Source organism: Solanum dulcamara, chromosome 12 (genome assembly GCF_947179165.1).
Source record: "Solanum dulcamara chromosome 12, daSolDulc1.2, whole genome shotgun sequence".
Lineage (NCBI taxonomy): Eukaryota > Viridiplantae > Streptophyta > Magnoliopsida > Solanales > Solanaceae > Solanum > Solanum dulcamara.
Window position 1 is genome coordinate 1,695,952 of NC_077248.1, and position 25,935 is coordinate 1,721,886.

At 35.5% G+C, this 25,935-nt stretch overlaps 3 protein-coding genes and 1 pseudogene across 3 annotated transcripts; 1 reads left to right on the forward strand and 3 right to left on the reverse strand.

Moving 5' to 3' along the window:
- Positions 1 to 15: 15 nt before the first annotated feature.
- LOC129876979 (uncharacterized) lies at positions 16 to 16,458 on the reverse strand. Its single transcript, XM_055952455.1, has 28 exons — positions 16,051 to 16,458; positions 15,702 to 15,780; positions 15,009 to 15,084; positions 14,032 to 14,096; positions 13,908 to 13,952; positions 13,724 to 13,824; positions 13,502 to 13,643; positions 12,916 to 12,977; positions 12,723 to 12,796; positions 12,574 to 12,644; positions 11,445 to 11,532; positions 11,073 to 11,145; positions 10,893 to 10,988; positions 10,141 to 10,249; positions 9,711 to 9,804; positions 9,540 to 9,623; positions 9,300 to 9,456; positions 8,914 to 9,107; positions 6,438 to 6,482; positions 6,201 to 6,229; positions 6,000 to 6,121; positions 4,166 to 4,213; positions 3,140 to 3,264; positions 2,668 to 2,996; positions 1,583 to 2,528; positions 1,403 to 1,456; positions 547 to 666; positions 16 to 358 (listed from the first exon to the last, which is right to left on the reverse strand). Exons 1-28 carry the CDS (start codon positions 16,418 to 16,420, stop codon positions 314 to 316), a joined length of 3,843 nt encoding a protein of 1,280 aa, XP_055808430.1. The 5' UTR covers positions 16,421 to 16,458; the 3' UTR covers positions 16 to 313.
- A 623-nt stretch (positions 16,459 to 17,081) lies between these two features.
- LOC129876789 (probable serine/threonine-protein kinase WNK10) lies at positions 17,082 to 18,125 on the reverse strand (annotated as a pseudogene).
- A 2,505-nt stretch (positions 18,126 to 20,630) lies between these two features.
- LOC129876510 (UPF0481 protein At3g47200-like) lies at positions 20,631 to 22,485 on the forward strand. The gene has a single exon (XM_055951964.1). It carries the CDS (start codon positions 20,672 to 20,674, stop codon positions 22,244 to 22,246), a length of 1,575 nt encoding a protein of 524 aa, XP_055807939.1. The 5' UTR covers positions 20,631 to 20,671; the 3' UTR covers positions 22,247 to 22,485.
- Positions 22,486 to 23,572: 1,087 nt separating this feature from the next.
- On the reverse strand, positions 23,573 to 25,820 carry LOC129877432 (probable O-methyltransferase 3). The gene is made up of 2 exons (XM_055952929.1): positions 25,043 to 25,820; positions 23,573 to 23,902 (listed from the first exon to the last, which is right to left on the reverse strand). The coding sequence occupies exons 1-2, from the start codon at positions 25,814 to 25,816 to the stop codon at positions 23,609 to 23,611; spliced, it is 1,068 nt and encodes a 355-aa protein (XP_055808904.1). The 5' UTR covers positions 25,817 to 25,820; the 3' UTR covers positions 23,573 to 23,608.
- Positions 25,821 to 25,935: the final 115 nt, after the last annotated feature.

The window sequence follows — 25,935 nt, forward strand, 5'->3', positions numbered from 1 at the left end:
TACTAGTACTAATAATTAATGCACATAACATGATGTTTCATCTTTCAACAACAACGATAAATTATATTGAATATAATCTTCTGCATATCTAACCAATATGTACACTCTATTTCCTGTCAATATAAATGCAGAAACTGGAATCTATTATTTGCCAAACACAAAAGTGATCACTGACTGCTAACATCTTGTATCGAACTGAATAAACAAAACATATTGTAGGCAACTTGTGATCTCCCCTGGAAACTGTTGTCTTTATAATGTGGTAGCATTTTCAGAAAGTATCTATTTAGTGAACTCCAAAATCCATTCTGCATCACCTCTGTGCACTAGATGAGATGCTCCTCTTTGGTAATCGCATCTGCATGATAAATTTATTTAAATGGATATACATACATATATATATATATATTAGGTTAACAACATATCCAATGGAGTCTATGGAGGGTAGAGTTTACGCAAACCTTATCTCTAACTCAAAGGTAGAGAGGATGTTTCCGATAGAACATTAGGTTAACAATGTCAAACTATATCCCACTATATCCTAACCTTGGATTTTGTAGTTCTCCATCCTCCAAGCTCAAGATTCTGCTGCTCAGGAGTAAATGTGAAACTCTCAATGGAATTAAGACCTCTATCAGAGCTTAAATTGTTGGACGGAGATAATTCCTAAATTCACCTCATAAAAGCAAGTAGAAACATCAGTAAGGGAGAAGGAAAAAAGGCACAAATTTTACAGGATAAATAATCTAGTGACACTGAAACTTTTGGTGTTGTTTCATTTGTCAGAAAGCACCAAAAAGTAGCTTATCAACACATTAAAAAAGCACAATGTTGGCGGTGGGATCATCCCCTAGAAACTCTGTCTTACATATGTTTAATTACACATGAGCCTAGTTCCAGAGTAACTAGATTGAGATTAGTATCTCTAGTGTATGGATTTTAAGCAGCAAATAATCAAGCATTCTTCTATCTAGAGCCTATATCCAGCCTAGAACAATAGGTTAACTGGCAATTAAGGAATTAAGTGTCATGCACATGCAGAAACAGGATGAATCCCGGTAAAGGCTAGATCAAATAATGTATATGCTACGCAAGATCTTTACGGACATCACAGAAATAGATCCGCAACAGAATTGAGATAACAGAAACTTGGATGGTCTATTTACAGGTTTTAGAGGTTAATGATTCAGAATTACATTAGTTCACAGGCAACATCATGTATTAGCCATTGATCTGCATGACCACCATTCAAGTTATATTATGCATTGACCTATCAAAAATCAGATTACATGATACTTGACTCTGCCTAGATATTTCCCATGCATATAAAATGCCTGAGCTACAACAATTTTACACATTCTAGGTCACTTGTCCCCAAGGAATGAGCAAAGGACTGACTGACCTTTCTTGATGCTTCAGGCTCCTTTATCACCAAGCAGTCCCAATAAAGCAGCACCTTCACAGAAAACAAATGGTGAAGATGGAAAATATCTTACAAGGAAAATGTTCAAGTTTCAGGATAAACTGATCCAGTAAAAAAAAAAAACTGCAACCAGTACTGTATTGGTGGAAAGACTAATACCTTATTCAGTAACTGGACATTAGACACATCAGAAGCCATGACCTGTACACCAAGACAATGTCTGGAATTTACACAGAAGGGGCAGAAAATAGTTTTGAAAACACAGCCATCTTCTTTGCACCAAATCCCCTGAACAGATAAATTATCACTGGTTCTTTCATAGATGCGTTGATCAACACAAGAGAAGTTAGCTATGAGAATAGGTATACTATGTCTGCTCGGATCAGGGGTTTCTGGTTGACCCTTCCAAAGAGATTTTAAGTGAGTTTTTGTTGTAGAAGTTCGTGAGCACATAACAAATAAATTATTCTCAGGAAGCCCTAGTGGATTTTTGCAAAGTGAGCAAAATATCTGTAGTCTTTCGGACATAGCAAGTTTAGACTGCACAACTGATGTCTCACAGTTATCCAGGACTGATGACCTAGGAAATTTGGACTTCTCCAGTTCCTTGTCTAACTGACTAATTCTGGAATCAGAATCAATCATTTGGTTTGCATCTTTAATCTTCCTTGATCTGCATGTAGAACTATCATGCGTAGGAGTCTTGGTCATCTGAGAATCATATTCTTCTACATGGAGATGAACTATGGATGACAAATCCAAACGCTTTATTCTTTTCCCCACATGAGAATTGACGCTTGAGTTAATCGACGATTCAACATCAAATGATATCATGTTTGCTTTTGTATAAACATCTTTTTGAGGAGTAATCATCAAACATGGAGATTTACAACCCAACTCAGTATTTTGTTGAGTTATAGGATGATTTGCCAAGTGGTCTGAAAGGTCACTAGATGCTTGAATAATGGTGGAGGAAGAATATTCATCCTTGGAGAAGGATTGAGGACTAGAAATGTGAATAATGTCATCAGTAGCAGGAGTTTCTTTTACAATGGTTAATTGAGGGTCAGCAGTGTGTGAAACTATCAATGGATCTCCAGAGAACCTGCAAATCAGACATTCAGTTTCAAAAAAATAACAATGCATAAGTAATGTCCAGTAGCGAGCTCAAGATGCAGAACTTTTTGAACTGAATGAAGGGAATGAAATTCGCAGACATAACATATTAAAGATTCATGTTTCACCTAGATGAAATTTCTGAATCACATTCCAAATCAATGTAACCTCTGCGACCATCGGAATCCTCGTCATCACTTAACGTCAAATGAGGGGCATCAATTTTCATTTTAGTGGAGGATGTATTATACATGGTATCAATACATGAAGATTGACATAGGAGAGGAGCTTTTTGACAAATCAATGCACTATTTTCTTCTTCCTTAAGCCCTTTCACATCAGAAGTGCTCAACTTCTGATTTTTCTGCCTGGTTCTTATATTCTTAGTAACAAAAGTATTTTCTTCAACATCAATAACAGAACTTTGTAAGGAACTGGCTGCCTTGCCAACACGCTCCTGTTTAAAGTTTTTAAAAAAGGTTTAAATTAATAACTTAAAAGAATCAAAAAGAGAAAAATATTGAGAAAACTTCAGCAAAGACAATGCACTGATGCAGAGAACAAGAGCTGTCGTGATAATTAAAGGTTGTCAATGAGTACTTTGACATCTCTGAAAAAGGATTTCAGCTCTTCTATTGATTGGTCAAAGCCGCTGTAGTGTCTTATTGAATTCCGCAACCACTTTGATATATAAGCTCTATTCCTTGCTTCACAGAAACGCTCATCTACATGCAAGAAGATGAAATATATTGGATATAGAGATAACATGACTGATATAAGCAAGGATAGAGAAAATCATCACATTATTCAAAACTATTGAAGACATTGATGTGTTCTTTCTCAAAATAATGCACCAAACTGTAATCACTTAGAAGTACTCAAAAGAGTGGAAAAGAAGAGGATGGAGAGAGAGAGAGAGAGAGAGTTCTAGTTGATATTATTGACAAAAAGATCTTATGATGAATGAAAATACAGAGTCTGAGGAAAAAATCAAGCCCTAAAATAAAGATGTCTTTTAGAGCTTAGGTAGGAAGTTATGACGGTCAACGATTAGTGTAGAAGGTGAGTAAGGAGCTAGGTGTTGTCGCATCCTATGGGGGAGAGGGAATGGGTCAGCCTCCCTACTCCCCTACTTGTCCTTTTAGTAGTATTATGCAGTTATTGCATAGCTTCTTATTCTTCTATGTGTATTACTATATGTTGTTGCATTTGTTTAGTATCTTGCTACTTTGTTGTCTTCTTTCTTACAAGCATGTGTAGATACTTTTCTTTAAGCCAAGGGTCTATCGGAAATAACCTCTCTACCTTTGTGAGGTAAGGTAAGGTTTGGTTTGGTTTACGTAAATCCTCCCCTCCCCAAATTCCTCCCGTGGGATTACATTAGATGTGTTGTTGATCTATACGTTCCAACTTGAAGATGAGTGTTAGAATGTGCCCTCTAAGTACAAAGTAAGAGCACTTAGAAGTTTTTATATGACAATAAGGAGCTCTACATTTTTCTTCTTTTCTAGTAACCAAAACTACAAAAGAAAGAGCTCCATTTTACGAACATACTCACCAATCTGGCAAAAAACAATCTCTCTTCTTTTTTCTTTTACACAATCAAAGAAGGAATAATGTAAGTACCTAAAAAGATCACAGCTCCATAGTCAAATCTATGGCGAATGCAACGACCTACAAAGCAAAAAAGCAATTATATCATAACCAATATGTTAACATCATTAAGAGAATTTGGTGGATTACAAACTAATCATACAGCAAAGATAAAAAATTTTGGGAAGTCTTTGATAACTAAGACATATATGGCTATTGGAGGCCTGGAAATGGATGGAAGGAGAATAGGCATGATTGAACACAAGTTATCTCAATTTCAGTTGGTGACAACTAAGTGAAATCTCTTTGTAGGATCTAGAATGTAATACTCCAAACTTGTTAACATCCATTTACTTTATTTTGATCCATACTTGCATTTCCCATATGTAGTGTTTTATCATTTTTGAAATACATTGCAGGCATTAGTTGCTTCTTGAAACTATATGCATGATCTTATGACATCACTCTTCACTTAAATTAGTATTTCAAGTAAGTTGTCTGTTTGTTACAAAAAAGGTATCATTTAGTCACTTTTGTAGCTTTAAGTTGTACTTGAATCCAAAGAAGCTAGGCAGGCATCCTTATATGAAGCTAGGCAGGCATCCTTATATGAAGCAATTCATTGCAAAATAGTTTACTCGTAGAGATAGCATTCTAAACATATAAAATTAAATGGAAAACAAAAAATTGTAGATGGACACATGACCAAGCCACAAGAGTACATGTACAGAAAGGGCAAACTCTCACACAAAGACGAGTCCCGGATCAAGAGGATTTTTCAGAGAAAATGAGTGCAGAACAAAGAATGACCAAACTGAGTTTGTGTAAAAGTCAACAATCAGATTATGGTTACTTTTTTTCCTTTTTAATAACTATGTTGATCTGAATTGTTTTATGATGGCAAATTTGACTCAATTAGCCTAGCAGATACTCATACTATCTATTTCTTCCCATCATCATACAGCTTGGTGAATATAATATATCTCATCAGATTCAGCAAAATAAGTGTTTTGCTGTTTTATTTTCTGAAGAAGCCTGAACTCTATTCCATTTGTTTGCTAAATTACATCTAACAGGGAAAATCTTTGTGGGTCCTTATTGAATTATTTGAGTTGATTGTTCAATCAGCGGAAGACGAAGGTGAGTTGTGCCCCCTTTGGGTAATGATTTAAGAGGATCTTATTATCTAGTTAATGGGGGCTTCTTGGAACTGGAATATAGACAAGGCTTCTCCAATGCGCCCATGAGCATAAAAGACATATGGTAATAGATGTTGATGGCTACCATCTAAGATAAACAAAGAGCAACCAAATCAATTTCATGTAAATGACACCAGCATGATTCCCATATCTTTTTAGCACTTTCATATGATTTTGACACCTCAATATTAAGGACAACCCAAGCAAATTATGCTTGCATAAGAAGACTATACTTCCTAATCAGAATAAGCTTAGCAGAGCTCCATGGGCTACTGTACTTAAATTAGTAGTTATTGCTTAAATTATTATTAGTATTATGCCTCTTATATAATGAGGTAAATTAGATGTAATGTCTTTCTAATAATATCAGAGCTTTTCAAATGCTTTTGATTTAAGAATGCAGCGCAATGAATACTAATGAACTTTGTAGAGCAGTGGAGGAGGATCCTCCAGCTGCAAGTCTGCAACTGCAACAACTATGGATGGTCATAAAGATAAACCCATGATATGATGGTCTATGACAAACACCAAGTTGATGAATCTGTGATATATGTGATTAACAATTTTGTTTGAGTCAAAGAATATTCTCTTGCTAATTGCAATATATGTGATAAAAAAAGAACTCTCAACACAGAGATGTTTAGAAAGTTACCAGAGGCATTGCCTACCTGTAGCCTGGTTAAGAGCTCTGAAGGCTTGATTACAATACCACTCACTCCCACTCAGAAGATTTTTTGATGACTTATAAGTAGTATTGAACTTCTTTTTAAGATCGACTTTAATATCATTTCTGATGGACAATGAGCCCCATATTAGTCACCGAAACATAAATGAATCAATAGAAATTCATATGAAGAGAGATTTCTTACATGTTTGGAAAAGGAATGCCAACAATTATCTAATTTAGTTAAGAAAATTATCACAACAACCGAAAACTATGGAACTAAAAGCCTATGCAAATATACTGGCAATATAAAAAAGAATTGCCACCATTAAGACTTCGCATAAGAATATAAGGATTTTCTTCCAGAATTTCCCGCCCTTTATAAGATTCCAGGAATGAGGAGACAAATAGTAACATAATTCAAACAGAGAAAAAAGGATACAACTACACGAGCCTTCTCGTCAGAAAAGTCTATGCCTTCAGAAACCTGCAGAAACCACTTGCATATTCAGCTATGCAATCTTTTTTAGCTTCAATAGTCATACAGGAAAAAGTGAGTGGCCAAAGTTTTATTTTCTTTGCTTTCCAATGTGGAGAAAGAGATAAAATGAAGATTGATTTTGAAGCTAATAAACTATGCACAACACATTTTAAGTTGCATCAGAAAGATAATAATCCCCTAAGAAATTCCAAATCAATGGGAACACGAAAGTGCTGCAACTCCTCCATTATACAAATTAATAAACCTAAACTGAGTTAATATGAATCAATAAATTTCTTCAAAATTAAAGACTTTCTCAATATTCAAATAATTTAAGAGTTGAGAAAGACCGGAAGCATTCATGATCCATATTGAAATGTGTGACCATCTCAACTAAAAGCTTAAATTGATAGAGAGTAGACTTTTATTTACTTAATATCTCTAACACGCGTTTCACATCAGGCTTGATCTTTTTCATGAACCAAGCACATGAAAGTTCATTCTGGTGATGGGTGGCAGTGAGATTTGAACCCACGACTTTTACCTTCTCTGAGACTATATTGAAGTGTGTGACCATCTCATCTAAAAACTTAAATTGCTAGATAGAAGCCATCCACCTTGTGCAGAGACCGGTGGAGAAGTATAGGGAAAGAAAGAGGGACCTTCATATGGTGTTCATTGACCTCGAAACGGCCTATGACAAAGTCCCGAGAGATGTCCTCCGGAGGTGTTTGGAGGCTAAAGGTGTCCTACTAGTGTATATTACGGCGATAAAGAACATGTATAATGGAGCAAAGACTCGGGTTAGGACAGTGGGAGGATACTCAAAGCCTTTTCAAGTTGAGATGGGGCAACATCAAGGATCAGTTCTTAGCCCTTTCCTATTTGCCTTGGTGATGGATGAGTTGACGCAGTCTATTCAAGAGGAGGTTCCTTGGTGTATGTTATTTGCGGATGACATAGTATTGGATGAAGAGACACGAGACAGAGTTAATGCTAGGTTGGAAGTTTGGAGACAGACTTTGGAGTCCAAAGGGTTCAGGCTAAGCAGGACCAAAACAGAGTATTTGGAGTGTAAATTCAATGTGGAGTTGGATGAATCGAACGTGGAAGTAAGGCTTGCCACACAGACTATTCCCAAGAGTGAAAGTTTTAAATATCTTGGGTCTGTATTCCAGGGTAGTGGTGATATTGACGATGATGTCATACACCGCATTAGGGCGGCATGGATGAAATAGAGATTTGCCTCTGCAGTTCTGTGTGACAAAAAGGTACCACATAAACTTAAAGGTAAGTTTTACAGAGTGGTGGTTAGACTGGTCTTGTTGTATGGGGTGGAGTACTGGCCTATCAAGAAATCTCATGTTCAGAAAATACAAGTTGCGGAGATGAGAATGTTGAGATGGATGTAAGGGCATACTAAGAGCGACAAGATTAGGAATGAGGTTATTCAGGAGAAGGTGCGAGTGGCTACTCTGGCAGACAAAATGAGGAAAGCGAGATTCAGATTATTTGGGCATGTGCAAAGAAGGTGAGCTGATGCGCTAGTGAGGAGATGCGAGAGGCTGGTTTTAGGGGGTACCGAAAGGGGTAGAGGTAGGCCGAAGAAGTATGGGAGAGAGGTGATTAGACAGAACATGGTGCAGTTTCATATTACCGAGGACACGACTCTAGATAGGAAGGAGTGAAGGTCGCATATTAGGAGAGAAGGCTAGTAGGAATGGAGTATTGTCTTGGAGTGCGTAGGTTTAGGCTCATTAGTGTCTATCGTAGTACTAGTCATACCCTTGTAGTTCTTGCCATATGTTGTGTATTGTGTTTATATTATCTCATTATTTCGCTATTATTATTGCTTCCTTCTTGTAGATTTTACATTGATTTCCTTACTATCGACTATGTTTTTCATTATTTTCTTTTTCATTTACGTGGGTTTTATGCACTTGAGCCGAGGGTCTTTCGGAAACAGCTTCTCTGCCTCCTCGAGGTAGTGATAAGGTCTGCGTAAATTCTACCTTCCCCAGGCCCCACTTAGTGGGATTACACTAGGTATGTTGTTGTTGTTGTATATCTCTAACAATTAACAAATCCTTTCTTGTTAGTCCTAATTCTTTTCTTAGTCTCTTGCCAATGTTTTAACTTTTAAAAACAGTTGTATTCAAGTCATACTGGAATTTTGTAAGTCATGTCAAATGCAAAAGACTAATTTTCCTTAATAAGATTGTAAGTTGAACATTGTAAATTAGGCAATTACATATTGCAACAACTTGGAGCATAGAAGAGCAGGATGGGTTGTGATCATATCAATGTGCCGACTGGCCATGTGGGCAGTTGGACTGGACACTGTAGTGGGATTGAACTTCCACAAGATAGACATTTGTGATGATTCAAATACTAGCAAAATCATACAACTTGACAGGTGGAATTAATCCTGATGTACCTTTCCTCGACAAACAGCAAGAAAAGCAGCTCCCTCTTTCTTGTTTTCATCTGAAACTTCATGTGAAGTACTGTCACTAAGCGCTGACCCTTTTGCCTTTTTCTTTCTTCCCGTCACTAGTTTCTTCCTTTGGTTAATAGAACTGTAGTAACCATTCAAAACTAATTCAAATTCTTCTTGATCCCCTCTTGGCTCTAAGCAAAAACAAAGCCATCAAAAAAAAGAATTAATTGCACCAGTAAAGATCAACAATTGGCAAGCATGATAAATTTCTAATGCATCAATGGAAAAGCATGCAATGAATAGTCCAGATAAACTTCTCTCTCTTGTAGCCTGTTTATGGACAAATATCATACTGATGTTCAAAGAATGGATATGTTTCTTACCAATGAAAATGGGCTTTCGAGCATTAAGTCGGGCCCATTGACCTGTTTCTTTCCAGCGACTGCTTAGTTTCTCCATCAGCTTATAGCTAGGAAAAAATACTAGACAACCTCCTGGAACAATCTTGCATATTTCCTCTAAAGATGTGCCAAGTGCATCCTTCACGATGAATGCTGCAATGTTAGTTAAGGAGGGAAATACATATTGACAAACGAAACCTTAGCATAAATATCACATAATACCTGAAAAGCATATGAATCAGCTGTTTTGAAACTTGCATTCAGAGGATAATTTCTTGGTCCTCTCGAGATTACAGCAGCCCATAACTGTAATTCATGGACTGGCATTGAGTTCATCTATAAACTAAAATCCGAACTCCAGCAGATCCCAAAACAATGACAAATTTAAAATACCTGTGATTCAACGTCTATAACATGTGGAGCTTCCAGAGAAGTACCAAAAGTAATACCAAGTTCAGAGGAAAATGAATCCATTGGAGATAACGTCCTGTCATAAAAGAAGTAATGATGCACAACAGCAAAGAAGAAACTGGAACTTCAACGGCAGCAGTTTTTCAAAAATTGTCTTTCAGAGGTATCACAAGTACAAGGGCAGGAGAAGGCAAAAATAAGGATGCACAAGGATAGATCATAAACAGAGACACGAAACATTTGGCATATGTTACATATTCATGGAACTGAACCATACACCATTGTCTTGAAAGTTTTGCTCGACGAGTTATTAAATTTGCTTCAAATTGGACCCAAAGAAAAGGGAATTGTATAAATCGTCCAAAACACCACCGAGTATTAGTGCTTGAATGAAGTAGCCATGGGCACATACCCTGATGTTAGGATCACTGATAGACAAGAATCAGCAATTTCTCTGAACACAACAGCTGGATTTAAGCACCACAAACTAAAAGTTTGTGTCCAGCCACCAACAGCAGTTCCTGCACATTCATAGAGGAATAGTAGCATAAACAAACCAACTAGCAAGAAATGAATTAGATTCTCTAGCCCAAGGATGAGAGCATTATGACTATATTCGGTAAAATTTCATCAGTGTTGGTCGTCATGTCAAAAGCAAATAAAAAATCCTTCTCTTCCTTTTTTTCTGCGAGGTGGATGAAGCCTGAGGTGCTTCACATTATACAGGCATGTCTGAAGCATAAAAATGTTTATCTGATTTCCTTCTCATCTGTTCCCAGGATGGAGTTAAGGGCTTTCACCTCCTTTAACTGAACAGAACCAGAACAAAACAGAACAAATCACCAAGTATCTCTACTTGTTTTAGTGATCAAGAAAGTTTTTCAACAAACCCTCAGATCTTTTATGCCCTGCAAAAGCATTTAGAATACCAAGTTCTTTTGAAGAAAGAACACTTCAACATGCTTATTACAGAAACCTATTGCTGCAGGCAAAGCATTTCTTGTTACAATTCATAACGAATATCTGTAACCAACATTGATTAAATTTGTCACAAAATATGTTAGATGATCTATGCAATATAGTCTAATAAGATCAAATGGAGACCTCGTGTACATGAAGACAGGAACAATAACCAGCATCTTCCTTACAAATATCAGTACTTACCAGGACTTTTCTTGACATAGCGTTGTAAAGCTAGCTGATAATCACACACATGAAGCCCATCTCTCGAGAAGAAGTAATTAAGTGAGGAGAATATTCCTGAATGATATTCATAGTCAATATATGATATAAAGTTCCTTTAAAAGATAAGTGTGGCTTAGAATTAGAAATAAGATGCAGTGCCTTCTAATACAGATGCTGCCATGCCACTCAAATGATCTGTCTCTGGCTCAGCTTCAGAGGCAGCTCTGATGGCCTTCAGGGAAAGAAAAAATGATAAGAGATTAGGGTGAGAGCAAGAGCAATGGTTAGGATAATTATAAATGTCCTCATATACCACTCCACTGTGAAAAAATGGACCTTGGGCCTAACTCAATCTTAAAAGCAAGCCATGCATGATTGCTCAACCTCAAAATCTAGTTCATGGGGGAAGGATTGCCCAAGACCACATAAGGAGGTCGCAACCCATTCCCTCAACCAAGATGAGACTTTAACAACCAGTCATCCGCATTCAATATTTTAAAACAAAACAGACCAGCATCAGCAAGAACTTACCTTTGAGGCACATTCCTGTAAAATTGGAAAGCACTGCTTTGTCACATTGGCTTCTTGTAGCTCTTTCAAGGCCTTGTCACCAGTCCAACTACAAATTAAGTTGGAGCAAATGAGATACATAGGTGTATATATAGTGCTCAAAGTACTATACACACACAACATGCACAGGTAGATTAGGAAAACTAGTTACAACCAGCAGCATTATTGCCTGGACTAATGTTTGATCATGAAACACCTTGAGCCAGAGACTTCAAGTTAAATAAGTATTTGGAATAGCTTTCATCTTGTTTGAAAATATGATTAGATCTAATTTGTAATCGAACTGTAGAATTTTCAGTACTTTTCTTTCGCATATACAAATATAGTTGAAGGTCAACTTTGAAGGCTTTACACCATATACAATTGTGATTTATGATTCAGCTTCAGCAGCTATAAATGTTAAAGTATGCCAAAACCTACAAGCTTTCGTAGTCACTGAACAATTAGAATATTTGGCATACCCAGGCAAACATTTAAAACAATGTCCTATAACATGACATAACCAAAGCCAGGCAAGAAATAAAAACCTAAACACTGATAAAGTCTTGCTTTTCAAAATTAACGGAGGTAACTGTTTCCAAGTCCCCTTTTTTCAATATCCTAAGACTGCACTGTACACTAAAGAAAGTCATGCAAAATTTAATTTCTACGAATCAAGGTACATTATCACTTAAAATGAGAATAATATTTTCCTATATAAGATGATAAGTGGAGTTAATGATAAAGTCCTTCTACATTACAATCCTTTTCCAAGTAGGATTCTATATACTAATCCTTTTCCAAATAAGATTCTATATACTATTCTTATTCCTATTCCTATTCTAACACATTGCATACCATTGTATGCGTCAAGTTTACATAATGAATTTACCAGCCAAATACAAGGGAAATGCATTCTCGTATACTCACTTTACCTTTTTCCATTATCCAAAAGAGCCTAATTATAAGAAGTAATGGATACTCCTTTTGCTATCTAATGTTCCAACATATGATAATGATGACAACAAACTTGATCTGTTCACGTTACATGTTTACTTTGGCCCGTCTGCTTCACATCTGAAGCAGGAACAGTAACCAAAACATAACTCACCATGAAGCGTAGTGTTGGAAGCCATGCTTTTCTAAAGTATTTATCTTCCTAGCAATCCAACTCCTTATGTCCTGCAAAAACCATGAGTACACAAACTGATGGAAAAGCTCTATAATCTGTTAACAGAACTTCAGATTTGCAGTAATTACCTGTGTCATATCTACCAAAGGTTGGTAAATCATTGTATTAGATTGTATGAGTTTCTCCAGTTCCATCTGCAACTCTTCCAGAAAACAAGAACTAATAAGAGATGAACTAAAATGGATGATGAACAGTGTTCTTTCAATTTGACCCAAAGAAAAGATTAATAAAGGGCACGAAAAAAAGCTAGTCCACGCTTACGAAGCAAAATATCCTCCTCAACATCAACACTACCAGCATCACGACAAATGTCTTCTATATTGCTGCAGATAGCACACCAACCAAAACAAATATACAAAGAAATAGTCAAAACAACGATATGTATAGACTTCATTTCGATTTACGATACATGAATTTTTCAATATTTCTTATGAAGCATTATCACTTTTATCTGATACTTCAAATGTTTTTACGCATACTGTCTCGAAATAATTCTCTTATTTCACTTCTGGTTGATAAAAATGATCAGTAAGTAAAAGTTTTAACACTTGTCTTCATCATGTTGAACTGGAACGAATTATACTTGAACCAATTCTTCAAGTGTTTCTCAATATCAGAAGTTTATTTTCAAAAGATGAGACAGTGTATGCAACTCTGAAAATTTGATCAAACTGAAAATAAGTGATAAGCAAAATAGATCTATCAACTTGGATCAGAAAGAGTATCACTTATAGTAGGATGTACAAAATGACCATTTCCAAGACCTAAAGATGAATTAATATAGTTTTCCATTACATAGCAGGCAAAATTCCATGACCATTCACAAGTGGTTTACATCTATACATACTGGGCTTCATCGAGAATAATGATGGCTCCTGTTATAACTACTTCCATTGCTCTTCTAACAACTGGATTGATGATATAGCTGTATGGACAGAACACTAACTCCGCATCATCAGCCATGGAACGTGCTCCAAAGTATGAGCAGCCTGAAAATTGAATAATAATTTGTTGTTAAGTTCACTCACATGGAAAATAATGGGAAAGCTTTACACAGAGACTCGGTCACCTTTGACAATTTGTCCAACTTTAACAAGATCTTCAATATCATGAGCCTCGTGGCACCCTCCTTTCTGAATGGATGGATGACCTTTGACTTTATGAGTATTTCTGTTCAGAAATTAGATGATTAACATCTCACTTTTCAATCTAGAGAAGAATAGATAATATAAACAGTTGAAAGTCAAACTAACTTGAATTCTGAGCATCCAGACTCCCGATCCTTTAATAACAACTTGCTGCAATTTCAGCCACAACATTATAACATTGAACAAATGAGATAGGAAAACATATTTTGTATGATATATGAAAAATCACCATTTCTCATCAATGTTGTCTTGACCTCGTACGTTCACATTTGTACAGTAGTGTTTTCGTGAAGCCTGAAAGATAATGAACAGTGAGCAAACAAGTAAAATCTCAAGCTGAAAGAAACACACAACTAGGGGTGGCAAATGAGCGGATTGGGTCGAATTTGGGCGGATGGAAAATGGGTGGAGCTACAATGGATTGAATTGCAACCCACCCATATAAATATGGGTAAAAGATGGATTGGATAAAATGGTCCTAACCCACTTTAATATCCTAAAGCCAAAAAAACTTTTGGATAAAATGGTCCTAACCCACTTTAATATCCTAAAGCCAAAAAAACTTTCTTCTCTTTTTCACGGGTAACTTTCATTCTTTTTTCTTTCTTCTCTTTTTCACAGGTACCTTTCATTCTTTATTTCTTTCTTTTCCTTATCATGCTTCATATTAATGAGTATTATGTTGTTATTCTGATAGAACTAAATCACTAATTACACACCAGACAGTTTTTAATTCTTTTTGCAGTTTCACATTGTTAATTTTGAAGCTTTATTAGTTTCGTTGCAAATGTGGGTTATTTTGTTGTATGAAAGTTCTTTCCGTAATGAAGTATATTTTATGTAGTGGAAGGTTATGGATCAGCTTATATAAGCAAACAACAGATGAACGTTAGAATGCAATTTTTGAGTTGGCTTTCTAGTAAAATATGGATACCCATTTTTTGTCCATATGTGTCCATATTTTTATGGGTTAAAAATAAACTAAAGCCCCTATTTACCCAACTAAATATAAGTGATCCAAATCTTTAAAATGTGGGTTAAATGGACTGATTTTCTAAATATGGGCTGAAATTGCCAGCTCTAACCACAACTAAGCCTCAGTCCCAAGCAAATTGGGGTCGGCTATATGAATCTCCACAAAGATTACATGAAGACGAAGATTGGAAAAGAATATAATAACTTATTGAAAGCAAACAAGCAACCTACCAGTATAGCCATTTGCACCCGATAACTTGTCTTTCTGTATTCCCGAATCACTTGAGAAATTTGTGAATGTGTCCTCCTAAGGATATTTTCCAATTGCAGAAAGAGTCACAATGGCCCAAGTATACAAAATTATGATAGGTCACATGATTCAACATATGAAACTATAATGTGGGTAATGCCAAGGACATTAAAAGATATGCTAGTAGCATGGAGAGGATGTAGTGTAAAGAGTAAAGAAACATTGGGGAATTGTACCTATGTGTATAACATGACCAGTGAAAGTCAAAGATACTTTAAAGATAAATACATTGCAGTACACAAATTGAAGAATGGTTATTTATACCTAGCTCTTTTTGTTGCAAGCAGAACATAATAGTATATTGTTTGAACGTTTGTATCCTCCTTGGAGATGCAATGCTTTGTAAACTTTTGGAGACACCTACTTGGTGCTAGTGTGTGTGTGTGTGTGTGTGTGTGATGGAGAATTTACATTTGAAAAAGAAAAAGAAGATGACCTGATTTTCAATACACAACTTCCCTTGCCTAGAGTTTGCTGCTTCTTAAAAAAGGTTTAAATTCACACGCTAATGCCTTGGTTCATAGCTTATGATCTCTCTAGGTATCCAGGGATTCAATTTTATAACGGGTCCAGTAAGACTGATCTATAAAAGTTTTCAAAAATATGAATCTTACGAGGCATAAAAGATGGTAGGTGCCGCTTTTTTCTTTTTCGTCCCATTACTTGCAGAAGGTGGCGCTGTATCTGGGTTGCCTGAAAATACAGAAACTGAAATGTCTAGTAATTGAGATCTGCAACAGCTTAAATTTAGAAGCGGCTCATGGCCTTTAATGTATACAGTTATACACCTTCGAGGCAATAGTATTAGCTCAAACTTTGTACTATTATTTTAAAAAATTCATTATATATACAATTAATTTATTCATAAACTAAAAATTTTGGCTCCGTCTCGCACCTTCAGGTCCTACATTTAAATTGTTGATCATCATACAAATCAGTAACAGCGAAACGGAAATGAAGTACCTGAGGGCTGCATTTCAGGAATAAATCCTCCGCCGTGACCAATAGGATCAGCTAGGGCTTGCGGATCGGGCTTGGAGTGAGTAAGATTAGAATAACGATTCTTCGACTTGAAGTTCTGTTGCCAAGCAAGAGTTGAGCAAAGAAGGGAAAGCGACTTTCCTGTACCGGTAGGAGACTCCAGCAGCGCGTGAGAATGGCCATCTCTATGTGCTCGATCAAGTGTCACAATGACTCGATTCATGAAAGCTAGTTGTGTGCCGTAGGGTTGGTAAGGGAACTCCACCGGAATACCGCCTATATGCACCACATGTTTTGACGGTTTAGGGCCTTGGGTCCCCGACGACGGCGGTGGTCGTTTAGAATTCTTCATTACTGCCACTGTAATGGATGGCTTCTACGGTAGCGAAATAATTGTGAATTTTTGTGGATTTTTACCATTGGCGGGAATTTTTTATTTTTTTTTTCATTTTCATTATTGGCGGGACTTCCTTAGTACGCTTCTATGGGGAGTGAGTAAAATAGCCTCTTTTAGAAATGCTATCAATATTAGCCAATATCTTAAAAACTATTTCTTCCGTTTTAATTTGATTGTCTAATTTAGACTTGATACAAAATTTTTAAAAAATTTAAAAAAATGAATTTAGTAATTTTAAACTAACAATATGTAGAATGTATCAAAATATACTTTAATCTTGTGATGTTAAGCATATTATGTGTATCATAAGCAGTGTTTTTGATACTTAGAAGTTATAAGTTAGAATTATTCAAACTTAGAATGAAATTAGAAAGAGAAAAAGAAAATTACGCAATGATAATATGTTTACTTTCTCAATAACCAATCAACTATGTTCTGAACATTAACAACAATTTTTGGAATGCATGTGATGCATACTATTGCGATTATCACAACCAATATAAATTTCTAATATCTCTAAGTCTTGCGCGGATGCTTCATTTTTGAAGGTGCATCCGTGTGGGAAATACCATACTTTTTGAAGAATTCAACACACTCGTTGACATTTTTTAAGAGTCTAAGCAACGACCTTAGCACAACAATGTAATTCCCTAAATGAATGACTAGTTACAAAACTGGCAGTAGGAGCCCGAGTCTTTGACATTGATGAACCACTATTGTATAGAAAGAATGAATCTTTCAACAACTCTTCTGTAGATGGCCTAATAGGCGCAAGAAGCATACACTTCTCGATTATCTCTTTCATCTCGAGTCCTTCACCTTTTGAGAGACGCAAGCTTTACACCACTATACACCTTAAATATTTGGACCTGATTGATGCATTCCATATACTGATATTCACCATTATTCATCTCTAGAAGACACATCCCGAATGAACATACATCCACCAACTCGTTATATTCTCCATCATAACACTCTGGAGCCATGAATTCAGGGGTTCCCTTAGCCTCTTTGACGAAATTACCCTCAGTAATACGCCCAAAATCTCCAAGCTTAACTTGCTTCCTTCCCATCATCATCAACAAGCACATTATCGCACTTAATGTCTCGGTGAATGATCTTAGGGCTTTGGCTATGTAAATTATCATATTTGAACTATTGGAAGTGTGAGTTTCATATCTAAATTATCACTTATTAATTTGACAAACACTCAGATGTATGTGTTATACACTCTCTCTATTTTCTAACAAAAAAGAGTCGTATTTGTCCTTGTACTCTTAGAAAAACATTATATTTACCCTTAGTCATACTTTTTTTATATATTTCCCCTTGCCATCCAACTTTGACACATAGTTGTCCTTGAACAGTTAAGTATCACGTCACCACTTTTGTTATTCTAACTGGCGCTTACATGACTCGTACATGGATATATTTTTAATATAATTAAAATTTAACTTTCTATTTAATATTTTACCCCACCCATTTAAATAAAATTCGACCCATCCAATTTGAAAACCCGTTAACCCAACTCCAGTACTTATCCTCTCGTATCACTTTACCCATCATAAACCAAGAATCCAAGTGATCCAGTTGGGAAAATATGTTTGTTTCCAGTAGTAGAAGTCGACGGACAACAAAGATAAGCTGAAGAAGTAGCCATGGGAATTGTTGAGCAAATAACTTAACTTTTCTTGTTAAATATGAAGAAAATGGGTTAAACAAGAAAGGATGAAGACAAAAAAAGAAGAAAGGGTATATAAAGATTAGAAGTGGGTATCTTAATTTGTGCTAAGTTGCAGTTAGGTGCCGAATTTTGTTTTAGTAGTGAAGTGATTGTACTTGACTGTTTAAGCAGAGGAATCAAGTTGGGTTTATTTTGGTTAGTGGATCGGGTTTAATTGTGTGGGGCGGGTAAAATGATTTAAATAGTGATTAGATTTAATTAGGAAAAAATGAAATTATGTAGGCGCCACATAGGTAATTTTATGTTGGAATATGGGGATTCAAGGGAGAGAAGGTAAATATCATCTTAAAGTTGGATGTTGAATGACAAAGGGCAAATATATCCAAAAAAATAATAATATAACAAAAGGTGAATATAACCCTTTTTTAAAAGTAAAGGTGCAAATATGATCTTTTTTTTAAAAAAATAATTTTGCCACATGGCATTTTTCATCAATAAAATATTTTATCTTGACAAATATTAAATAAATTATTAATATTTTAGTCAAAGACTAAAGTATTTCTATTTCCAAAAAAGAAATTATTTTTAAAACAAATAAAATTTAAAATATTTTTATCACCCACTCCACCACCTAACCCCCCCTCCAGGACAATCCCCCATCCTTTTATTTTTTTACATTTTTTATATATATAAATGCATATTTCACCTCCTCACCCACTACTTTCTAAAAAAATAATATTATTTTTATTTTATTTTTAAAAATGTAATTATTTTAATTTTTTTTTAAAAAAATTTGTACCCACCCCATCTAACCTCATGCTCTTATTTTTTTTTACATTTTCTCATTTTGTGTTAGATATGTGCATATATTTTTAGAAAAATATTTTTTTCTACTTGTGTACCGAATAAAATGACAATAACAATCTTGCGGTAAGTAAAAAATATATTTTTAAAATCATATGTATATATCTAACCAAAACGAGAAAAAATTTTAAAAGCGGAGGATCAAATGGGGCATGGTAGAATTTTTTTAAAAAAAATTAAAATAACATCTAAATTATTGTTTGTAGGGGGGGGAAGGAGATGAAGTAAGATTTAAAAAAATTCTTCTATAAAAGAAATTTTAAAAATAAAAATAAAACTAAAATTTTTGGAGGGGGAGGTATGGTGAGAGAAAGTGGTGTAGTGAGAGAAGAAAAATATTTTATATTTTATTTTATAATTTTTTTTGGATGGGGGAAGGGGTAGTAATATTTTAATCTTTAATTTTAACTAATTCTAATAATTTATTTAATTTTTGTTTTTGTTCATGTGAAGTGTGATGTCACAATTTTTTTACATGAAAGAGAGAGTACAATAACACCATGACGAGAGTGGAATAAAAGAGAGATGTGTGTTTTTCAAACTAATAAGTAATAATTTAGGTATGAAATTCACATTCTCAATAGTTTAGATATGAAACTCAAAAAATGGGATAATTTAGGTGTGTTTTTAACACTTATCTCTTTTATAAATGAATTAGTTATGTGGTTTCTAAATTGTCAACCAAACGTCTTATTAACTTTATACATGAATAACTTATTTCCTATCTACTTACTAAACATCGTGTAAGTTATACGGAAATCTTCTTGTCCGGCTACCAAACGACCCTTTAGGGTCATGTGTTCGATACAGAGTAAACCATTTTTTAGTAAATATTTTTTAATTTTTCTATGTTCGGTTGGTAAAAAAAATTAAAAGTATTTTATTTAGGAAAACAAGTTCGTTAAAAATGATTTTCCTAGAGACAGTAGGGAAAACAAGTTCTACAAGTGATACCCCAATGAACACATTTTACCAACAAGGGTTGACGGGTTGTGGTGGAGTAGTAAATACCTATGTTGCTCGGACTCTTTAAAATTGTCAGTGCTTGCGTGTCGGATTCTCTAAAAGTAGTGTATTTTTGGAGAATCCGACACGGGTGCGACATCGAAATTGAAGAGTCCGCACAACTTAGGTAAATACTCTTTCATCCTTAACTAGAGGTCTCGAATTCGAATCCCCTTAGATATGGAGTTCGAATTTAGTGAAGATCTATTGCGGAACTTCCCGGCGCGAACCCAAATTTAATCATGCTCTAATATTGTAAACTATCACATCCAAGAACTGAAGCAATTAGAGATGGTGCATCTTTATTTATTTATTAGCAATCCTTGCTCTTTTTCCCTTTTTGTCATGACTAATGTTTCTTATCAGGCAGGTAAAGAATTTAACTAAATGCTTTTTCTCTTTATCTAATCCTAATCTATTTTCTTTTTTCTTTTTTCTTTTTTTAAGAAAAAAGCTGAAAAATGTATCTTGTTAGAAATAAAAGAATCTGCAAAATACCTGACTTGACAATGAAGAAAAATCACCTGGCCCAAAGTAAAAGTATGTAATAAAATAGTAGTCCAATTTTTCAGTTTAAGTGTATATAAATACGTTCAAGCAATTTCAGTTACTATCAAGATTGTGTTCCATAATTTGAGGAAGTTTCACAAAAGATGGACAAACAATCTTCTAAAAGAATAATGATTACTAAAGAAGAAGGTAGGAGCATACGCGGCGATGAAATATTTCCTGATGGATATCCCATCACAATTGGTGAAGATTCAGACTCGAACTCTCAAGAAATCACTGCAACTGAGAGACAATGGCTACATTCACTGGAGAAGAGCAGAGATTACCTTGACTCATTGCAGAAACCAAAAATTCAAATGGTCCCAAAAATGAATCGCGAGATTGAATCAAACGTAAGGTGCTATGAGCCCCTTGTTGTTTCTATAGGTCCATTTCACTATGGAAAACCAGAACTTCAACTTATGGAGAAGCACAAGAAGCTACTAGCAATTCAGTTTGCTGATGATCAAGAAGGACGTGAAGGGGTCTTACCATGGCGTCCGACAAATTCAGTGTCCCTTGATGAGCTTTACAAAAAGGTCAAGAACATTATGCCTAATGTCAAGGAGTGTTATGCAGAGGACTCGGTCAAAGATTACAACGACGAGGAGTTTGCACAGATGATGTTCCTGGATGGAATCTTCATCCTTCAATACCTTCACTGCATTGTTTCAGGCAATTATAAAGAGCTCAAAATGAAGAGCCATGATATTGCTTTCATTCGTCGTGATCTTTTCTTACTTGAAAATCAGTTGCCATTTGAAGTCCTGGATGTGTTAATGAGATGTAAGTTCAAGAATAATGTAGGAATGGAGATGATAAAAACGTTCATCTCGAGTGCACATACAAAACCTCCTCAACATGAAGGATGCATTCAATGTATCAAGAATTTCTTTGCTGATCTAAATCCTGAAATCTATACATGTACTCAAAAAGCTATGAACTTTCTTGGCAAGATTTGCTGCGGAGAAAGTTGTTCCCTTACTAAAGAAGAAAGCATGAAAAATCGCCTTCCTGCTCATCTCCTCGAGCTATTAAAAACAAATCTCATAAACCCAAAGGCTTTCTCAGAAGGTGGATGCTATCTAAGGGGTGAGTGGTGCTCGTATCGTTCAGCTATGGAGCTACGGAGAGCAGGAATCCGTTTCAGGCCTGGAAAGAGTCGTCTTCTTTCGGAGGTTAAGTTCACTTCATTTCATTGCTCAGCTCTTTTAACACTTCCACCTATAACCATAGATGATTCAACCAAGTCAGAGTTTTTAAACTTAGTCGCGTATGAAGCATGTCCTGATACACCAGATGACTTTGGAATTACTTCTTATGTTAGTTTCATGGATTCACTTATCGATCACGCTGAAGATGTGAAGGAGCTGAGATCAAAAGGTATACTACTTAACTTTCTTGGAAGTGATCAAGAAGTGGCAGATTTGTTCAATGAGTTAGCAAGAGATTTGGTGCCTAATCCACATGCCTTTGTTGATGTGAAAGACAAAATTGAGAAACATTACAATAGCAAAGGGAAAATATGGATTGCTGAATGGAAGAACACTCATTTTAGTACTCCATGGACTCTTTTTGCATTCATTGCAGCACTTTTTGTCATTGGTTTGCAATTCACTGATACATTTCTAGCAGGCATACAGACCTATTATGCAGTCCATCCAAAAGACAACAACTAATGATAGGATTCAAAACTTCCCCTGCAGGAATTCTTGAAAGTCATGTTTGTTAATTCACCATTTATTTTTTGTACCTTGTTGCTATGAGAGTGATTGATCTTTGTACTCTTGTTTATGCATACAAAACTAGTAATAATTTGTTTTGTTTTTTTATGTTTTACTTGTGTGTAAATTTACTACTTTGAATCACATGAATGGTATTGAATCACATGAATAGTATTGTCTTTTAAGCACTTCAACCCGTCCCCATTGTGTCTCGTGGACACTCAACGCTGATGTGACACATAAATTTTGGAGGTGTTTAGATGATCATTTTGTAAGATTGAGTATTCAACTAACATAGTGAAGATGAGTGCATACTCAAAGTTGGAGTGTTTACTTGTCAGTTGAGGCTAAGTTTGAGTGTCTGTTTATGCTGTTGAGAATATTCTTCTAACTACTCGAAAGATCAATCTCATTTCTCCGAGTAGTAATCTAAGTGAGATGAGATAATTATCTTGTGGATTGGTATCTCTTATGCCAAGACTAAATATACCTCAAACCAAACATAGAATAAAGTCATTTTATCGCGGAATTGGTATCTTTTATCCCTTGTACCAAACGACTCCTTGATTGATACTTCCAAATAAGGAGCACAAAGTAATGCGAGTTCTTCATTTCTTACACTTGAGCATCATGAGTTTTTTCAAGTTTAGAACAGGAAAAGAATTGCAGATAACAGAATATAAAAGACTTGATATCAAAGAAAACTTTATAGAAAATCATAATATAAAAGATGTAGGATACCTACAGGTATTTTCACTCTTAAGTATCCGAAAAGGCAGCTAGAAAATTAGAACTATTTACTAAAGTGTTTCTCCTTAAACGTCTCAATCAATACACCATTAATTGAAAACAGTAAGGTAGATTTGGAAATAAAGAGTAATACTTTTTCTAAACTATCCGGTATCCGCAACTCATTGGCCTGACTAACATCAATTCGCGCCGAATAGGCTCATTAAGAGAGTTGAAGCTCCCCTACCAAGAAGTTCTCCCTTCTAAGGGTTCGAATCAGGGACCTCTGAGGGGTGAAGGATCTCAACCATCAATAACACCCTTTGGTTGGTAAAAAAAAAAAACGCTTAAATGACTAGTATTTTTTCAGTAAGACTTGGTTTTAGAATATCTGATTCATCTGAATCTAATGCTTTTGATGCAAAGCATTAATTTATGAATAAAATTACAATAAAGAGTAGGTCGGAACCCACAATTTTTAAAACACACAGGGTTCAATGCTAAGAACCTTAAAGATTAAACTCTCGTAGAATTTAAATCCTGCATCTTCCTCTAACAACCCGCTTATACAACACAAGCAAGAGAGATCTAAGGGTAGAGCTCAATGACAGACCTCAAACCAATAGTCAAAATAATTTTGTAACCAGTAAAACCAGAATCTAAGAAAAGCTTTTCCCATTCTTCTTTGTTCCTCTCTTTGCTACCCAAAAATACCATCATCAACATGTCTATGAAGAGTTGTGCTTGGACAGATTTGTCATCCAATTCTGGATTTTCCATCACCATGTCTATAATTATAACTTTTCCACTTCCTGTTATTGCCTCCTTGCAGTTCTTCAAAATTTTCACACATTCTTCATCATTCCAATCATGCAAAATTGACTGCAATGTCCAAAGTTAATTAGAGAAGTGACAAGAGAATTAACAAAAAATAAAAAAAGATAAGAGAAACAAGTATTCTCGTAGTTTCTTGTTCGTCGATTGTTGTTTTCATCTGTGTTTCATGTGCTTCGATTATCACACTAGTTCGTTATTGTTACTGTTCTTTCTTTGTATGCTATTTACTATTGCTTTACATAATTCTCTTTTTTCGTTGCTAACACTTCTATATTCTCTTTTTCAAACTGCTCCAAGAGGCTTTACTTGATTCGAGGGTTTATCAAAAGTGTGTGTACACTCTACCTTCTTAGCTCCCACTTGTGGGATTACACTGGGCAGGTTGTTGTTATAAGAGAAACTAGTAATATCAGTAATTTATGGAATTTGTATATCACCCTGCCTCTACTATAGGCTCTCAGAGAGACAAGATTTTTATGAAGAGTTTCAACATCTATTATATATACATAAAAAATTATTTGACTTTATACATCTAGTTTTGATTTTCCGGCAAAAGGAGTTCAGATGAACCCCCTTCTGCCACTCTAGCTCGCTATAGATAGACTCTAGTTGCTCAAATCCAGTAGGAATATCAGGAATAGTAGGATCTAGTAGGAGCTTGCCTTGGAATGCAGTGAGGGAGCCCGGAGCTATTGAATTATTTCATAATCCAAGGAGAAGACTAGGACTCTTTACCAGTATTATATCTTCTTGATGGGAAATGAAACTTAGATCACGATGTGAACCTTCATAGTTAGGGAATTCAAAAAAAAAAAACCTAGTAAATTTTGCACTACCTTTGTCACTACTTTATAAGATTTCTTTACGTTAAAAGATTCAAGAATTTATATATATTAAAATTACTGTTGTCTATATGAATTATCTCTAAATTAGGAATTCATGTATGCGAGGAATACCATTACGAGCAATTGAGCCCTTATAGCAAACGGCCTACTGATAGTCTATCAACAGGCCAGTCAATGTGTAGGGAGTCCTCTTGAATAACGGAGTCAGCCCGACCATGTTACTCCATTTAAACTCATCTCATTTCAATATTATGCAAATACATGTAAAAACGTCTAAACATCGATCATACAAAAATTGAAGAAACAGGGGAATTATTAAGGAAAAAGTCTATTGATTTACCTTGAGCAAGACAACATTAGCAGAGGGGATTTTCTGAAACATATCCCCTGCTACAAATTCCAAATTTTCACTTCCCTGCAAGTTAGCCACAACAGGAGGAAGATCAAGAACAATACATTTCATGTCAGGGAATTTTTTGGCTATAGACATCGCGACGATTCCAGTCCCTCCTCCAACATCTACTAAAGATGTCAATCCTTCGAACACATCCTTAAACTCGTTGCCAATCAACACGTTCATGAATGATCGCGAATCTCTAGCCATGTTTTCGTTAAACCAATTACCACTACTCGGATCTCTTGAAAGTTTACTCCAGAATAAATCTCCATATGCTGTATAAAATGCACTTGGATCCTCATTCTTGAACCAGTCACCTAAACAATTCCATGCTTTATAGAAAAATGTATCTTGATATTCCATCGAGTTCCAGGGCCCATCCTTCACTACATAACGATCAGCTGGTGCAAGCGAATAACACCGTTTATCATCATCAACGTCGTTTTCTTCATATTTTTGTAGAATCAACAAGCCATAACGAACTAATATTCGTGTAAGGCGGTGAAAATGGGAAAATTTTGAAGGGCTAATAGGGAGGGAAGCCATGAATTTTGATATTGTCATTGGTTTGCCATGTTTGGTGATGACATCAGGTATGTCCAATTGAAGTGCACATTTCAATGTTACATGTTCTATGAAGAAATAGAGTTGGTTCCATGATTGTGTTTCAGCTTGAAGAAGTTCACTAGGAGTAAGGTTCTCATTATGATCAGCCATGTAAAAATTTCAACAACCTGTGGAAAAAAGTTGTGATTTTTTTTTTCTCCGAGTCGGACCACGCCTTGTGATGAAAGAGGGAGAAAGGATGAATCACGCAATCAGAAGAAATCTATATC

Bases quoted from the DNA above. Each gene is read 5' to 3' on its own strand.
- LOC129876979 (XM_055952455.1), bottom strand. From the start codon at position 16,420: ATGAAGAATTCTAAACGACCACCGCCGTCGTCGGGGACCCAAGGCCCT. The intron at 10,989-11,072 runs GCACTGCATCTT...AATATCATTCAG, and splicing joins GGCAGCATCTGTATTAGAAG to GAATATTCTCCTCACTTAAT. The intron at 9,108-9,299 runs GTAAGAAACATA...GTTTTTGCTTAG, and splicing joins TCGAAAGCCCATTTTCATTG to AGCCAAGAGGGGATCAAGAA.
- LOC129876510 (XM_055951964.1), top strand. From the start codon at position 20,672: ATGGACAAACAATCTTCTAAAAGAATAATGATTACTAAAGAAGAAGGT.
- LOC129877432 (XM_055952929.1), bottom strand. From the start codon at position 25,816: ATGGCTGATCATAATGAGAACCTTACTCCTAGTGAACTTCTTCAAGCT. The intron at 23,903-25,042 runs GTAAATCAATAG...TGGACATTGCAG, and splicing joins CTAATGTTGTCTTGCTCAAG to TCAATTTTGCATGATTGGAA.